Genomic DNA, 18,200 nt, shown 5'->3' with positions numbered 1-18,200 from the left:
TCAGCAGTAACCACCATAGATCTCAGAGTCCTAGAGACAGCTTCTTCTTTTTTCCTTTATAAGTTCATGTATTTTAGTGAAACCATCTGAGAGAAACCATCTTTCATCCTCTTACTTAGTCCACTAAAGCATAATCATCTCCAGTTCCATCCATTTTGTTCCAAAGGACACAACATCATCATCTTTTGATTGCAGGATAGTTAATATTCTGTGGAATATATATCCCATAATTTCTTTTTCCAGCAACCTGTTGATGGGCGTTTAGGTTGCTTCTAATTTTTGGCTATTGTGAATAATGCAGCTGTGAACATAGGGCTGCATATGACCCTTTGACAGTGTTTTCATGTCCTTTGGGTATATACCCAGGAGTGGTAATGCCTGCCTGCCTGCCTGCCTTCCTTCCTTCCTTCCTTCCTTCCTTCCTTCCTTCCTTCCTTCCTTCCTTCCTTCCTGGCCTCCTGTGGCTCAAGAGTCTCTTTGCATAACTATTATGCAATTGTCCTCACCCTGTATTTCCATTTTTTGTTTAAGGACTTTTCTATCCTGTTTCCCAAAGGGGCCCTGCACCAGTTTGTTTGCACTCCCACCTGCCTTTACGTCCACATCTTCATTCATGTTTGCCATTTCTGCTTTTGTTGGTGTAGGCTATTGTCACAAGTGTGAGAGCAAAAAAACCTCAGTGTGATTTTAATTGGGCATTTCTCTAATGATAAGTGAAGTGGAGCATCTCTTTGTATGTCCGGACCATACACATGTCTTCTTTGGGAAACTGTCTATCCATATCTTTTGCCCACTTTTTTTTTTTATATTAAGTTATTTGGTCTCTTGTTGTTGAGCTGTAGGACTTCTTTATAAATGTTTGAGTTGTATGACTTCTTTATAAATGTTTGATATCAATTGCTTGTCAGATGTGCAAATACCTCCTTCCGGTCACTGGATTTCCTGTTCATCCTTATATACTTTGATACAAAAAGGCAGAGAGGAGAGAGAGAGAGAGAGAGTTACAGCACCAAAACTTTCTTTTTTTTTTCTTGCTTTTCTGAAACTTAAAGAAAAATTTATTGAAGATCTGAAAAACAATTCCTAAAAAAGACTGACTTTTCCAGAAAACTGTAGCTACACAATGCATTGCGTCTATTATGTTAAAACGTGCATTGACACAATTACAAAAACCATGGAAAGAAGCCATCAGTCTCCCACAACGTGAGCAGGGTAGGTAAGGTGTCTAAGAGACAGCAGGGACAGCTGCAGGGCGGGCTCTTCACGTGAAGCACCAGGAAAGAGGAGCACGAACGGCGTGTTCGGTTCACACTGCAGTGGGCCTTTGGCACTGGCAGTCAGCATGTGTCAGAGAGCGCCAGCGCGTACTAGCAAAGTGCGCAGCGTCCAGGGGAATTGCCGCCAGCACCGGGGAGCGGCCTCGTCGACTAGGCAAGGACACTGCGGTGCGTCTCTCCGTTGTCTGGCACTGAACACACTGGCAGCGACCTTGAAATGAAGAGAAAGGAGCTCTGACTCCTCAAGAAACAAACAGCAAATCTGTTATACGCTAACATGTCCAGAGTACGTCGTTGGTACAAGAGAAGACTGGGATCGGGACGCACGGACGGGGACGGGGATCCCACACGCAGAGGGGCCACTTCGTAGTCGCTGGCGCTGAACAGCGTCGCCGAGTTCTTCGCCAGGTACTTTAGAAAATCGTGGAGATAATTCAGTAACAATGCCAGGCTCTTCTCATCGAGGGGCGTGTAGGCCAACATCGCTCCGATGCGGATGCGCACGAACAGTCTCAGCAGGTGCCAGGTGTGGCACTCGGTACACCTGGGACATGCACACCTGTGACATGTACACCTGGGACATGCACACCTGTGACATGTACACCTGGGACATGTACACCTGGGGCATGTACACCTGGGACATGTACACCTGGGGCATGTATACCTGGGGCATGTACACCTGGGACATGTACCCCTGGGACATGTACCCCTGGGACATGTACCCCTGGGGAATGTACACCTGGGGCATGTACCCCTGGGGCATGTACACCTGGGGCATGTACACCTGGGACATGTACCCCTGGGACATGTACCCCTGGGACATGTACACCTGGGGCATGTACACCTGGGGCGTGTACACCTGGGGCGTGTACCCCTGGGACATGTACCCCTGGGACATGTACACCTGGGACATGTACACCTGGGGCACGTACACCTGGGAAATGTACACCTGGGGCATGTACACCTGGGACATGTATACCTGGGACATGTACACCCGGGACATGGGCGCGTCAGGGTGAGCCACCAGGATCTCGGCGTACTGTGGCCTCTCAAACTTGTAGGGCAGCTGCATGCCCAGCATCACGCTGAAGTTCTCTTTGATGCCGGCCACGACCTCATCGACCTCATCGACGGCGTGCTCTTTATTATCCGTGGTCCCTCGAGACTTCATGTAGTTGGCATGGTCCTCCAGAATGGAGTCCACGTTCTTCTTGGCAGGAAGATAGAAGAGCTGTGTTTGTTGAGTCATCAAGTCCCAGTCGTCAACCAGCCATGGTTTGAGCTCTTCGGGAACCTTCACTTTCACTTCCACTCTGTTCATGAAGGTCTCCTCATTTTCAACAGTAGGGTCCACCCGAGCCTTTTTCTTCCGGGGAGGCTGAGGCATCTCACTGGTACTGCCACCATCTCCGTTTCCTGGAGTTTTCTGTTTGTTCTTTTTTGTTTTCACTTCCACATTCTTCTGCTGTAGACCAGATGTCTTCTTTACTGGCGCTGCCCCTCTCATCTTCCCCTCTGCATACTGCTCCTGGTTGGCTTTCTGGAGCTCCTGCTGCTTCTGCAGGTTGGAATCCACGTACTTGAGCACTCTGCTTTCCGGCCCCCACTCATCCCAGGTTTTATTCCAACCACTGTGATGTATAAAGCATTTCACTTGTTTGTCCTTTATGGCAACCTTTACACACTTTGCTTCGTAAAGGAGAGGCCTGTGGAAGCACAGCACTCGCTCCCCCTCCTGGAACTTGGGCTTCGGGTCCTGCTTGGGTGCCTTGGGTGCACGATCTGCCGCCCCCTGCTCGCCGCTGCGCCATCAGCCCCGCCACTCTACATCCCGGGCGCGACTCGCCGGCGCCTGTGCGCTCCGACCCCCCCAAACTTCTTTCAACGAGAAGGGGGATCGGGCTCTAACCAGAGTTGCACACAGGCACTATCCAAGTGAGCTATTTTCCTAGCCTGGGGTCTTGTTTTTCATTTATTCAGCCACTGTGCCTTTTGGAGAATTTAGTTTACTTAAACTAAAATTCATTGTGTGTACATATCTAAAATGTATAGATTTTTATTTTTTCTTATTTGTAATTCCATTCTTCAGTTCTTGAGCTCTTCCCTGTTCATTTCATTTTCTGTAGTGCGTGTTTTGATTCCTTGCCTTTTATCTTTTTTTTATTTTTTGGTGTTGCAGGAAGTCAGGCTCTGGGTTCTCATGCATGTGAAGCATGCGCTGAACCTCTCAGTACATTCCCTGCTCTTTTATCTTTTGTGTGTCTGTGTAGACTTTGGTTTTGTGGTTACCTTGTGGTTTACATAAGACATAGTGTGTTTTATGCAGATAACACGTACAAAGGCTTCACATTTTTACATTTCATACACTTCCCGTTTTTGTTATCATAATTTACTTAATTTTGGACTGTGTAGACTAACAAATTATTATAGTTGTCATTTTTTTTTTTTTTAACTTCCATACTAGAGTCACAAGTAATTAAACCACTAGCATTCCAATGGTAGGATGATCTTTTTGAACATATGTTGACTTTTTCTAGTACAACTTATACTTTCATGTGTTTCCCTCTTACTAACTAGCAAATTTTTATTTCAGCCTGGAAAAAAAAATCCCATCCACATATTTGTAATGCCAGCTTAGTGGTGATTGAATTCTCTTTTCTCTCTTCTTTGACTCAAGTTCCTTGTAAGCAGGGCATTCAGGTTGGCGACTTTTTCTCATTTAGCTTGTTGACTGTATCCTGCAATTCTCTTTTAAACCTGCAATGTTTCTGCTGGAAAAAAAAATCTGTTTATTCTAAAGGGACAGTCCCTTGTATATAATTTGTTGCTTTTCTATTGTTGCTCTTAAGATTCTGTTGTCTTTATTTAATTTATTATTTTATTTCTGTATGTTGTAACTAGTTGATTAGTCTCCTCAAAAGCTAAGTCATAATCTTACTCCAATACCATTTTTTCCCAAGCTGAGAAATAAACATTACCTTCAGGCATTTGACATGATAGTTTGTTATATGTTTACATTTTGAAGTTTACCAAAGATTTTTTTGTTTGTTTGTTTCATTAAGACTTTACTGCTCTGGCCTAACTTTCTCAGACAGAGTGAGAGAAACGGGAGTTAGGCGGTAGCGTAGCAGGTTAAGCAAAGCGCAGGGACCAGCGTAAGGATCCTGGTTTGAGCCTCTGGCTCCCCACCTGCAGGGGGGTCGCTTTACAAGCGGTGAAGCAGGTCTGCAGGTGTCTGTCTTTCCCCCTCTGTCTTCCTCTCCCCTCTCTATTTCTTTCTGTCCTATCTAACAAGGACGACAACAATAATAACTACAACAATAAGATAATAAGGGCAGCAAAAGAGAATAAATAAATAAATATTAAAAAAAAAGATAGAAACAGAAAGACATGAAAGCACTGAAGTTCTTGCCTGTGCTAAGCAGGCGCCCTATTCAGGTGAGCTATTTGACCCCAAAGCTTTTCTTTTTGTCCTTGTGATGAGAAAAATGTAAAATTAATCTCTGCAGCTATCAGACATGCAGTATAGCACTAACCATGCTTACCAGGATATTCCCACGGCTTATTTTCTAGTTTGACATTTATACCTTTGGACCCCCTTCATTGTGTCTGAGCCTCCTCCCTCACCTCTGCCAACTGCCAATTTGTCTTTTCTATCGATGAGGTTTGTCTTAAAAAAAATCAGTTTCCACATTAAAGTGAGATTGTAATGCACCCATTTTCCTCTAATCTCTTTCACTTAGCCTATCAATGCTGTCAAGATGGTCCAAATGACAGATTGCATTCCTTTCTCCTCCTCCTCCTCCTTTTTAAAAAAAGATTTATTTATTAATATGATAGAGCTAGTTGGGAGAGCACCAGGCACCAGAGAACCACTCTGGTGTGCGCAATGCCAGGATTGAGCTGAAAACGTTCTGCTTCGGACTCCAGCACTCTCTTTTTTTGGTATTTATTTTGATTTTATTGGTGACTTAATAACTGATTTACAAAATTATAAAAATAACAGGGGTATAATTCCACACCATTCCCACCACCAGAATTCTGTGTCCCCATTCCCTCCATTGGAAGCTACTGTAATTCTCCCAAGGTCACTATTATTTCTGTTATTATTTGTTATTTCTATAACTATCTGTCTATCTTTATATGTATCTGCCCATTGTTTCCATGATCCCCTCTTGTCTTCCTTTCCAAGTCACACCTACATCTATTACTACTTCCGAATGTCCTTCCTTTTTCCGCCTTCTTTCTCTGGGTCCTGATGGAGTTGGAATTCAGAGCTCTCTAGTCATCTTCTCCCTACCATTTCTCTCCCATGGGGACTGTAAGACCAATTTTCTTTATGAGGTGCAGAAGGTAGGAGTTCTGGCTTCTGTAACTGCTACTGCACTGGACATGGGTGTTGGCAGGTTGAGCCATACCCCAGGTCCAATGCTTTATCCATTGTGCTACCTCTTGGGCCACTGCATCCCTTTCCATGGTGAATGATAATCTCGTGTGTGTGTGTGTGTGTGTGTGTGTGTGTGTGTGTGTGTAGCACATTCTTTATCCATTCATGAATCAGTGATTTCCATAGCTTGGTTCTTGTAATTTATTCTGCTGTGAACATACCACATAGTGCGTTTATATTTTAGAGCTTAGGCTTTGTTTTCTTTAGATAATAGGTAGACTGGCCTGCTTATATAGTTAGTACCCCATGGTATTTTGTGATGTTTGAGGAATCTCATACTGTTTTTTCCATAGTGACTGGACCTGTTTACATTCCCATTATCAGCATACAAGTCATCTTTTCACTGTCTCGTCACTAATACCCGTTACTTGTTTTCCTGATAATGGCTGTTCAAGAGGGAATGACGGGGTGTCTCATTGTGGGTGTGATTTGTATGCCTTCCACCACTCCGGCTCTCCCTCCCTTCATTCCTTTTTCTTTCAGCATGCTCAATTTCATAGCTCCTGGGATGACTTTTTTATTGAGAAAGAAAGAGAGAGAGAGAGAGAGAGAGAGAGAGAGAGAGGGACTGCAGCACCAGAACACCTTGTCTGTGGTGCCAGGGCTGGAACATAGGTTGTGTGTATGGCCAGGCTTCCACCCTATCTGTTGAGCTATTACTCCCTCACCCATTAAAAAAAAGAAGATATTTTTAAGGTGCCCGGGTGGTGGTGCACTTGGTTGAGCACACACATTACAGTGTACAAAGGCCTGGGTTCAAGCCCCCAGTCCCAACTTGCAAGAAGGAAGCTTCATGAGTGGTAAAGCAGTGCTGCAGTTGTCTCTTTGTCTCTCTCACTTTCTTCCCCATTCTCTCTCAGTTTCTCTGTCTTTATTGAAAATAATAAATAAAAAAAATACAAATAAAAAGATATTTAACTTTCAATGAGAGAGAGGGAGGGGGAGAGAGAGAAAGAGCACCAAGCATCATTCTGCTTGGAGAGGGAAAGGTTGGGAAAGGAAATGGATCTAGTTGCTTGAGTGAAGGAAGTGTCTGATTGTGCTGATTCTGGAGTATTTCTCTCAGGCCCAATTACTGGGTGGATTCCTGGCCTCTTGAAGTCCAACATCTTACAGTCTTGCACAACTTCTGTTTAGGAGTTAACTTAGAAACACTAGACCTTAGGGAGTCCGGTGGTAGTGCAGCGGGTTTACTACACATGGCGTGAAGCACAAGGACCGGCGTAAGGAGCTGGGTTCGAGCCCCTGCCTCCCCACCTGCAGGGGAGTCGCTTCACAGGCAGTGAAGCAGGTCTGCAGGTATCTGTCTTTCTCTCCCCCTCTCTGTTTTCCCCTCCTCTTTCCATTTCTCTCTGTCCTATCCAACAACAATGACATCAACAACAACAACAACAATACAATAACAATAACAAACAAGGGCGATGAAAGGGAAAACAAATAAAACATATATAAAAAAAAGAAACACCAGACCTTTTGCTAGTCATTCCCCATGTCACACCTCATGCTGTTAACTGACCCTGAGCCCCCCCCAAATGATGTCAGTGCACCGCTGATTCTGTTTTTCCAGAAACTTCTCTTCCCTGATGTTCTTGTCTCCTCAGTGAACCCCACATGATTCTCCTAGACTCCTTGTCCTTGCTTGAGGGCTCAGGCAGCCACAAACACCTCAAACACCTTCCTGCCTCCACAGGGTTCTCAGAAATGGCCCAGGACCAGATGAGGCTGGGGGGAGGGAGGTTGGCCACCAGTTGGCTGCGATCTTGATTTAGGTGGATTCACCCCTTTGGAATGAGGCTCTGGATCTCCTTGGGTCTTTGTTTTAAAACTCCCTAGCTTCCTAGGCTGGGATTTTGAGATTTGGGTGAGACTTAGCAGGGCTTGGCTGTTGGTGTCCATTCCAGCCTAGAACTTCCCAGTTGACCTGCCAAAGGGCTCTCCCCAGCCTCTCCTCAAACTGAGCCAATGCCACCTGGGAGACTCAGTAAGATGCAGGTGGCTGGGCTTCCTAATTCTGCGATCTGGGCTGAGGTCAGAGAATTTGCATTAAAAAAATCAGTATTTTTGTTATGATATAATGACAGGTATAAAAACATTTGCTCTACCACCATGCCACCTTCTTGTCTGTTTTTTTTTTTTTTTTAATGCTTTTATTTAGTGGGTAGAGACAGAAATCAGGAGGGAAGTGAGAAAGGAGAAAGAGAGAATTTGTGAAGTTTCCCAGGTAGGGACCAGGAGCTTGAACGTGGGTACTTGAAAATTGTAGCATACACAGACCAAGTGTGCCAAATGCCTGGCCCCTTGCCCCAGTTTTTATTTTATGACTTTATGAGAGAGTAGAGAAGCGAGAGGGAGAGACGCCAGAGCACTGCACCACCGTCCATGGAGTCTAGCTGTCTCTGCCCTTGATGCGTGGAAGGTGTGCCCTCAAACAGTGGACCATCCGCCCCGCCCCAGTCACCGGCATTTCTAATGAGTTTTAGGGAATGCTGCTGGTCTGGGGACCACACTTTGAGAACCTCTGCTGTGCCCAGGTGAGAGGCGGTGCTGGTCCCTTAGTCCTACAGAGACTCAAGAACACACTCTGGGTCCATGTTGGAAGTCACCATAGAAGGTGACTTTCAGAAAGACCGGAAAGGTGAGGGTTACTCCTCAGCCCCAGAAGGTCTGCCCCGAGGTGATGTCCGGGGCTTTTTTTTTTTTCCCTCTCATTCCATAAGCAGAGCACTGCTTAGCTCTGGTTTATGGTGGTGGGCAGGAATTGAACCTGGGAGCATTAGGCATGAGAGTCTCTTTGCATAGCCATTATGCTATCTCCCCCCCTCCTTTTTTTTTTTTTTTTTTTAGTTTTATTTACTTATGACTGGATAGAGACAGAAGTTGGGAGGGGAAGAGGAGGCAGAGAGAGGGAGAGAGACAGAGACAGAGACACCTCCAGCTCTACTTCACCACTTGTGAAGTTTTCCCTCTGCAGGTGGGGACCAGGGGTTTGAGCCTGGGTCCTTGTGCAAGGTAGTGTGTGCACTTAACCAGCTGTGCCACCGCCTGGCCCCGCCCCCACTTTTCCCATTCCCTTCTCTTTCCTTCCTCATTCCATCCTCTCCTCTTCCATCGCCCTCCCCCTCTCCTTTTCTCATTCACTTTTTCTTTCTCTTTCCTTCCCTCTCCTACCCCACCCTATTCCAATACCAGGGTGATTGCTGAGGCTTGGTGCTTGCATTAGGAACCCACCACTCCTGGAGGCTTTTCTTTCTCTCTCCCTTTCTTCCCCCCCCCCTCTCTTTTTTTTTTTTTTTTTTGGCTTCCAGGATTATCACCGAGGCTCAGTGCCAGCACTATGAATCCACTGCTTCTGGAGGCCATTTTCCCATTTTTCCATTATTGTTCTTACAGTTGTTGTTGGATAGGACGGGGATAAATAGAGAGATCAGGGGAAGACAGGGGGAGAGAAAGAGACACCTGCAGACTTGCTTCACCGTTTACAAAGCAACCCCCTTGCATGTGGGGAGCTGGGGGCTCGAACCAGGATCCTTACCCTGATCCTTATGCATTGCGCCATTTGCGCTTAACCTGATGCGCTACCGCCCAGCCCCCTCATTATCTTTTTTCGTTTTTCTAATGATGGAGAGAAATTGAGAGGGATAGGGGAGAGAGAGAGGGAGAGAGATAGACTCCTTCAGCCCTGATTCACTACTTTGAAGCCTCTCCCCTGCAGGTGGGGCCCGGGGGATTGAGCCTGGGTCCTGTGCGTGGTAACCTGTGTTCTACCAGGTGTGCTTCTGCCTGGCCCCTGACTTTTTTCATTTTTTAAAAATTAATTTATTTGTTAATACAAAGGGTGGGGTGGGGGTGTGTAGAGCTTTACGCTGGCACATCCGACTCTTGGAGTTGAACTCAGAACTTTGTGCTCCCAAGTCCCAACACTCTAGTCACTTAGCCACCTCCCAGGTCACTGGGAAACCTTTTTAACTGCCACATCTTTCTGTGGGGGGTGGGGTGGGGTGGGGTGGGTGGGACACACTAGTGGCAGGACAGCCCCTGCCCCCCTAATGAAGAGGCATGTGTTTAACTGTCAGTGGTGAGGAGTGAGGTGAGGAGAGAACTCCTGCTTAGGGTGGGATTCGCAGCCAGGGTGGGCAGTGCTGTGAGACTTGTGCTGGCACGCCCTCCTGCTCATGGACTCCCTGAGCCTGGCTGGGCACCCTGTTGGCCTCCCCCTGCCATCCTGTCCTGCCCTCTCACCTCCTTTGACCCCATGTCCCCATCTCCTTACTGGATCATAGGATTCCCCCACACACACACACATGCCCCAAATGACCAGGCTGGCAGAATCTCCCAGGGGAGAAACAACACTGATTAATGATTTGCCCCACTGAATGTGACTGAAATGTGAGTGGGGTCAGGCACCAGGGTTCAATGATCGAGTAATCTCTGCTGACCTGCAGGTTCCTGCCAGTGCAGAACCTTTGAGAGGGAGCTGTCCCTGTCCCCTGAGCTGGGTGAACCCGCTCATTCATTTCTACCGCTGAGCCTGCACGAGTTTGCTGAGTGCCGGGCTCACAGAACACTCCAGAAAGATGCCAGTATGCTCCTTTGGAGCTCTTGCTCTAGAAGGAAAGAGAGTCAACATAAAGCTTCTGTCTCTCAACTTGTATTAATTGAGGAAAAGAAAAATCAAAGAGGGAGGGTCCGGGGTGGTGATGGTGGTGGTGGTGGTGCAGTGAGTAGAGTGCTGGACTTGGAAACCCAAGGTTCTGAGTTTGATTCCTGGCGTCTCATATGCCAGAGTGATGCACTGGTGTCTTCTCTCTCTCTCTCTCTCCCCCTCTCTCTCCCCTGAATCTCTTGTATTAATAAGTAAATAAACAGCATAGATAAATTGTTTAAAAAAATATCAAAGAGAAGGGCAGGGGGTGGAGGTGGTGCACTAGATTAAGTGGGCACGTTGCCATGCACAGGCACCTGGGTTTCAGCCCTTGCAAGTACTGCAGTTCTCTCTCTCTCTCTCTCTTCCCTCTCTCTCTCCCGCCCCCAGTTTCTCTCTGTCCTATTGAATTAAGAAAGGAAAAAGAAAGCCGCCAGGAGCAGTGGATTCTTTGTGCAGGCGCTGAGCCCCAGCGATAATCCTGGAGGCACTACGAATAAATAAATAATAAAATTAAAAAGAGAAAAGTTCTGGAGATAGCTCATTTGGTAGGGCTCTTATTGTGTGTGAAGCTCTGGGTTCGAGCCCCAGCACCCGCATGGGAGCTGTGTATAGCGCTGAGGGGCCTCTGTGGATGGCGGAACAGTGCTGTGGTGGCAGACCTCCATCTTTCTGTTTCCCTCTCTCCAAGATAAAATAATAAATAAAAGCCAGAGAGGTTGGCTGGGGAGATAGCATTATGGTTCTGCCGAAGATATTCCTGCCTGAGAACTCTACAGAGTCTCAGGTTCAGTCTCTTGCACTACATACAATAAGCCAGGGCTGAACAGTGCTCTGGTCTCTCTGTCTCTCTCATTAAAATCCATAAAAATCTAAACTATTTATTTAGTTTTTTCTTTTTCTTCTTTTTTTTTTATCATCCCCCCCCTTCAAAATCTAAACTATTAAACAAAAAAAGATTTTGGTTTGGGGAGAACATCAGTGGTATCAGGCATGTGCAAAGCTGTGGGTTCAATCCCTGGGTTTGAAGGAAGGACGGAAGAAAGAGAAAAAAGAAAAGATGGAAGAATGAAAGGGAGATCAGAGATGAACTGGAGTAGAGAGCCAGTTGTGTGCCTGAATGTGTTTTTCCAGAACTTTCTGACAAGACGATGATGACGCTAAGGCTTGGAAAATGAAGGTGCGGTCACAGGAGGAAATGGGGAACGGCCTTTGTTCCTTGCAGGGGGAACAGGAAGCAGGAGTGTGGGCGGCTCTCCAGACCTCAGTGTGTCTGGAACTGGGCCAGGAGGACATGACAGGAGCGGGGGCTGCCAGCTGGTGGGAGGGACCCTGTCACGCACGTCACCCCACCGGCAGCTTAGCTGTGGTTCTGTGGTAAGAGAGCAGAGCACTGGCGTCTTTGCATGAAGCCTGGCTGACTTTGCTACAGAAAGACAGAAGGGTCCCAGAAGGTGGCAGGGTGTTGTGACACTGAGATGAGACGCTGCCGGGGCCTCAGGCCTGGGTGCAAAGATAGAGGGAGCTGGGGTGCCGGGGGTGAGGAACAGGCAGGCATCTGGGGTGGCTGCCAGGACTCTTGAGGTGATCAGTGGGCTTCAAAGGACTGACATTTGCTGGGTTGGAATAGCAATTTCACAGGGAAGGAGCCAGGAGTTCCATTTGTTTTTGTCTTTATTTCTGTGGGAGAGGCACTAAGGCACTGATCCACCATCCACAGAGCTCCCGCTCGTCTCTGTCCTCAGTTCTGTGGTGTGGTGGTGAGGGCTCAACCCAGGACCTCACGCATGGAAGGCAGTCACTCATTTTGGACATGAAAGGGTTGAGACCGTGTCAACATCTAGGAGAATAACATGGTCTTGGGCACCACCTTTTGCCAGAGCGGAATGGTGCTTTGGTCTGTCCCCTTCTCTATTTCATTCTCTCTCACAATAAATAATAAAAACAAAACTTACCTTAGGGCCAGACAGTGGTGCACCTGGTTAAGTGCACACATTAAGTGTGCAAGGACCCTGGTTCAAGCCCTTGCACCCCAGCTGCAGGAGGGAAGCTTCACAAGTGGTGAAACAGGGCTGCAGGTGTCTCTCTCTTTCCCTTCTCTATCTTTCTCCCTTCTCAATTTCTCTCTGTCTCTAATAACAAATAAATAAAAATAAAAATAAAACTGTGCCCTGTCAACAGCCATGCCCAACAGAGAAGCAATTACAGAAGCCAGACCTGCCAGACCTCCCACCTTCTGTACCCCATGGAGATCTTTGGTCCATGCTCCAGAGGGATAAAGAGTAGAGAAGCTGCCAGTGGAGGGGACAGGACATGGAACTCTGCTGGTGGCAATTTTAATGGAAGCGTGCCCTTCTTATCCCACAAATTTGTCGATCATTATTAAATCACGAATAATAATAGTATCAATAATAGAAGCTGAAAAATAAGAAAACACATAGCAGAACCTGGACTGGGTTTGGTGTATTGCACCAAAGTAAAAGACTCTGGGGTGGGTTCAGGTCCTGGAACGTGACGGCAGAGGAGGACCTAGAAAGGGCTGAATTGTTATGTAGAAAACTGGGAGATCTTACACATGTACAGACTATTATATTTTACTATTGACTCTAAACTGTCCCTCTAATAAAGAAGGGGCTACCTCTCCAAAACTGTACATTTTTTTTTTTCCTCCTCCAGGGTTATTGCTGGGCTCGGTGCCTGCACCATGAATCCACCGCTCCTGGAGGCCATTTTTTTTCCCCCTTTACATTTAACTGACTTTGAAATACTTCCAGAACTCCAAAAGAGGCATCTGATGCCCAAATGTTATTAATGTCGAAGTCTAAGTAATAGCTTAATGCACACGTTCCCTGTTCTTTTCTTGTGCTTGATGTTTTTATTATCATGCAGACTTTTATTCTTAACTTTCAACATTTTTGTGGAGCTGTGGCTTCATACATGCATTGTTTCACTGCTCTGGGACACATTAAAATATATTTTACTTAGAGAGAGAGAGAGGGAGAGAGAGAAGTTGAGGGGAACGGGGGAGAGAGAAAGAGAGACATCTACAGTACTGTTTCACCATTCATGAAATTTCTCCCCTTGCAGATGGGGTCTGGGGGCTTGAATCTGGGTTCCTGTGCATAGTAAGTAATATGTGTTCTACCGTGTATGCTACCACCCAGCCACCACAGCCTCAGGATGCTTTTTCATTCAGACAGAGAAACAGAGAGATAGAGAGAGACACAGAGACACCACAGCACTGGATCTTCCTCCACTGCCGTCAGACCTCCAGTGTGCTAGGGCTCGAATCTGAATTTTTTTTTTCAGGGATATTGAAAGAAAATGGGAGAGAGAGGAGGGAGAGTGAGAAAGGGGCATGGAGAGAGGAGATACACACACACACACACACACACACACACGTACACATACATACATACATACACATGCATATATATAGAGAGAGAGAAAAAGAGAGAGAAAGAGAGAGAGAGAGGGAGAGAGAGAGAGAAGCATGGGAGCAACCTTAATGGCCATAGTCCCTTTTGTGTGGCTCTGGGACTTGATTGAACCTAGGTCACTTGCACAGCGAGACAGGCACCCTACCCAATGAGCTATCTCTCTGGCCCCACAATAAAAACTTTCCAAGGAACAGGAATTAGTAGAGGCTTTCTAACAGGCTCCGGTGTGGTCTCTTGGATGCTGGCACCTGGCTTTCGCAGCACACTCAGTCGGTACTGGCAGTTGGTCCCTTCTGTGCTGTCCTGGGTGCCACAGGCTAGTCCTATCTGAGGTTGGAGGACCTTGAAAGTCTCACAACTCAGGTGGGCAGGTGGGGGCGGGGGGGAGGAGGAGACACAGCACAATGGTTAAAGTCTGAGGCTCCGAGGTCCCAGGTTCAATCCCCAGCACAGATATCAAAACAAAACACAGTCACGTAACTTGGGGCTTGGTGGCGGTGCTCCTGGTTGAGCGGCCTTGTTACAGTGTGCAAGGACCCAGGTTCACCGCACCTACAGGGGGAGACTTCATTAAATGGGGAAGCGGTGTTGCAGATATCCCCCCCCCCACTCTCTGTCCCCCTCTTCCCTCTCAACTTCTGCTTCTGTTCAAACAAACAAATAAATAAATAGAAAAAAAAATCACACCACTTGAACATGGCAAAGTCCAGACTCATGTGCTGGGCGCATCAAGCAGAAAAGCACGCACTTCTCTGTCACCTTAATAAGTTACTAGAAGGGGCTGAGTGGTGGCACACCTGGCTAAGTGCACATGTTACAATACATAAGGACCTACGTTCAAACCCTCCATCCCCACCTGCCTTGGAGAAGCTTCATAAGTGCTGAAACAGGGCTGCAGGTATTTCTCTGTCTCTCCCTCTCTCTCCCCTCTCAATTTCTCTCTGTACTACCTAATTAAATAAAATTAAAAAAAACTTAAATAAAGACATTACTAAAGATAGCCAGGAGATGGGCATGTCCTGCCATCTGCCGTCTTAGCTGTTCTCAGTGGCCTTTTCGTTGTTATGTGAAGTGTCCAGAATTCTTTGCTATCTTGCAATTCTGTTGGCTGATCCTACCTCTCTCCCCCATTTCCCCTTCTCTCCCAGCTCCTGGTAACCACACTTCTTCCGTCACCCTAAATTTCAGTTAACTTATTTTTTATTTTTGTGCCTCCAGGGTTATCTCTGGGGCTTAGTGCCCTCAGTAGAGACAAATAGAGAGGGGGGAAGAGAGACACCTGCAACCCTGCTTCACCACTAGTGAAGCTTCCCCCTTGCGGGTGGGGACTGAATTTGAATCTGAGTCTTTACATGAGGTAAGGTGTTGTATGGTAAACTCCGACCTGTCTGTGGTCCTGAATTTGACCACTACTACTATTATTATTATTATTATTATTTTGTATTTCTTCCTCTTTTTTTGGTTTATTTTTGATAGAGACAGAGAGCAACTGAGAGGGAAGGGGGAGGTAGAGAGAGAAAGAGAGACGTCTGCAGCACTGCTTCACTACTAGTGAAGCTTTCCTTCTTCAGGTGGGGACCAGGGACTTGAACGCAGGTCCTTGCACATGGTAACATGTATACTCTCCCGGGTGTGCCTCTCCCTGGCCCTGATTACACTAAGTACCCCGGAAAGGTGGGGTCATTTTGCGACAGTGCCATCCCCCCCCCACCTCTCACCATCAAGGCTTCCAACTTCTCTACTAATTTTGCCAACACCTAATCTTTTCTCCTCTCTCCCTCCTTGCCATCTTAACGTGTGTAACATCTGTGGCATTTCCCCAGTGATCAGAGGCAGTGTCTGCTTGGGCAAGCAAGCATAGTCGTAAGAGGACCTTTTAGGGCAGGAGTCACGCTCTGGGGGTTGGCTCCAGGGCTCCTGCCTGTGAGCTCTCTGAGGGGAGTGACTGTAGAGCAAAAGGCCCAGCCCGCTTCCAAGCCTGTGCAGGGCTAAAGCTCTGGCATCTGTGCTCTTTCTTTTGAGCAGAGATGCTCAGCCACCCGGCAAAGGCAAAGGCTTCCGGAGGAGCTAAACTGGAAGGGACTGGAGGTGGGGGTTTGGTCCTTGGTTTCTCCCTAGGGTGGATGGAACATAGGGCTTTCTGGATGGAGTTCTTTTAAGCTATGAGAATGAGCAGAATCTGAAACTGGCTTTCTGCTGTTGTCCCCTGAATGTTTCACAGACTATTATTTATGCCACAGGTTCATTCTTGGACACCTTCTGGGCCCAGTTATAAGTCAATAGGAAAGAGACACAAACTCAGCTGTCGTGGCTGCTCGGGGGAGATGTCCTCAGCCAAAGCAGTCACGTGGGGCTTGAGTTTTCTCTACGGATTCGCTGCTATAACACAGTGCTTAATGGGCTTAAGTGGGTTTCTTTTTGGGGGATTTGTTCCTGTTAAGTTATATTTACTGACTGATTGTGAGAGAGTAAGAAAAGAGTATCAGAGCTCAGCTCTGGCCTAAGGTGATGCTGGGGACTGAACCTATGGCTTCTGAGACCTCTGACAGGAGCTACCCTCCTGGCTCCCTGTCATTATCCTTTCATTAATAAGTAACTTATAGTGAGTGACATTTCTGATGATGGTACCTTGTTCCTCTTCAACCTTTCACTCACTAGGTTTTTTTTTTATTATTATTATTTGGGTTTATTATTTGGTTTGTGGTCACTGGGACTTGACCAATCCAGGGTGGATTTTTTTCCCCCCCAGAGAGCTGCTGCATTGTTGGAAAAGTCATGAAATATTTTGTCTTTTTTTTTTTTTTCTGTGTGAAAAAAGTGCATCATGACTTTCCCAACCACCCAAGAGCTAGGTAGCTAGCTAGAGAGAAAGAATGAGGAAGAGATAGCACAGTACTAGAACTTAATTCCACATCCTGGCTGCTCACATGGCAAAGTAGTGCACTGTACAAGTGAGCTGTTTTGCTGACACTCACCTACTAGTTTTTTTTTAAGTGACTTACAAAATTACAAAGTAACAGGGGTACAATTCCACACTGCCCCCCGCCCCCAGTTGTGTGTCTCCATTCCCTCCATTGCAAACTGCAGTGATTCTCCCAAGGTCACAAATATGAGTCGACTGTTAGTTTTATAACTGTCTATCTATCTATATTTTGTTCATTTTTTTCTATGATCCTGCCGTCTCTTCCTTTATAAGTCATGCCTATACCAAGTGTTACTTCCAAATGTCTTTCCTTTTGTCCTCTTCTCTCTCAGGGTCCTGATGGGATTGGGTTTCAGAGGCCTTTTGTCATTTCTTCCACTTTGGGAATATGGACCAAAATTCTTTATGAGGTGCTGTAATTGCTGCTCTGCTGGGCATGGGCATTGACAGGTGGAACTATGCCCTTAGCCTGTTTCTGTTTTTCCCTAGTGTGGCAGGGCTCTGGAGAGGTGAGGTTCCAGGACACACTGGTGAGGTCATCTGCCCAGGAAGTCAGGATGGGATCATAGTAACATCTGTGACTTGGTGTCTGAAAAGCAGTTAAGATATAAAGCAGAACAAACTGTTTAATAAATAGGAACCAGAAAGTAGGAATAGAGCAGGTGAGAATAGGAATTTTAGGGTGGTAAGAAGCTAGGATGCCTATTTTAGTGATGCTCCTAGGGGTCCATGACTATAGTAATTTTTGCCTGAGCCTCATAGTTAATATGGAGGTGTAACCCACTAGCCTTCTGACTGCTCTCCAGACTGCTCTCCACAAGTGTAGACTTTCTACACATAGCCTGTGAGTGGAGAACTGTTAAGTTGACACAGATGTGTAAATCTGGAAGCTTTCCCCCTGCAGGTGGGGACCGGGGACTTGAACCCGGACCCTTGTGCACCGTAACGTGCACTTAACCAGGTGCGCCTGGCCACACTCTCCTTTTCTCCCACTTCTTAACAGGTGGTTGAACCCCTTGTTTAAAATTGGTCACAAGCGGAGGCTGGAAGAAGATGACATGTACTCAGTGCTCCCGGAAGATCGCTCCAAGCGCCTCGGGGAGGAGTTACAGGGGTAAGTATGGGCTGTGCTTTGCAACACGCGCTGCATTCAGATTCGGGGCCTGCCTCTGAGCCCTTCTGGACCTTCTTTTCCTCTTTCTCCATTTCATTTTCGTCTTTCTCCCCCCCCCTTTTTTTTTAACCAGAGTGCTGCTCAGCTCTGGCTTATGGGTGCTGCGGATTGACCCTGGGACTTTGGAGCCTCAGTCATGAGAGTTTCTTTGCAGAACCTTTATGCTGTCTTCCCCCTGCTGGAACCTTTCCCCACCTCATATCACCTACCCCTCTCCTTTCCAGCAAATTCCCTGCACTTAACTCACTCTGGTAGCTGGGGGGCACCTACCCTGTTGTGGGGGCTAGCAGCAGAGGC

The 18,200-nt window shown here is 46.8% G+C and overlaps 2 protein-coding genes across 2 annotated transcripts in view; one reads left to right on the top strand and one right to left on the bottom strand.

The window, feature by feature from the left end:
* ABCC4 (ATP binding cassette subfamily C member 4) overlaps window positions 1-18,200 on the top strand; it is a 274,755-nt gene that overhangs the window by 28,234 nt on the left and 228,321 nt on the right. Inside the window, exon 2 of the mRNA XM_007526845.3 lies at window positions 17,733-17,843. Within this exon, the coding sequence (XP_007526907.1) occupies window positions 17,733-17,843 (111 nt within the window). The remainder of the gene's footprint in view (window positions 1-17,732; window positions 17,844-18,200) is intronic.
* Window positions 1,307-5,890, bottom strand: LOC103116895 (mortality factor 4-like protein 1). Its single transcript, XM_007526849.1, has 4 exons — window positions 5,886-5,890; window positions 2,257-3,079; window positions 1,628-1,811; window positions 1,307-1,488 (listed from the first exon to the last, which is right to left on the bottom strand). Exons 1-4 carry the CDS (start codon window positions 5,888-5,890, stop codon window positions 1,307-1,309), a joined length of 1,194 nt encoding a protein of 397 aa, XP_007526911.1.

Source organism: Erinaceus europaeus, chromosome 5 (assembly GCF_950295315.1).
Source record: "Erinaceus europaeus chromosome 5, mEriEur2.1, whole genome shotgun sequence".
NCBI classification, from domain to species: Eukaryota; Metazoa; Chordata; class Mammalia; order Eulipotyphla; family Erinaceidae; genus Erinaceus; species Erinaceus europaeus.
This window is presented reverse-complemented; position numbering and strand designations above follow the sequence as displayed.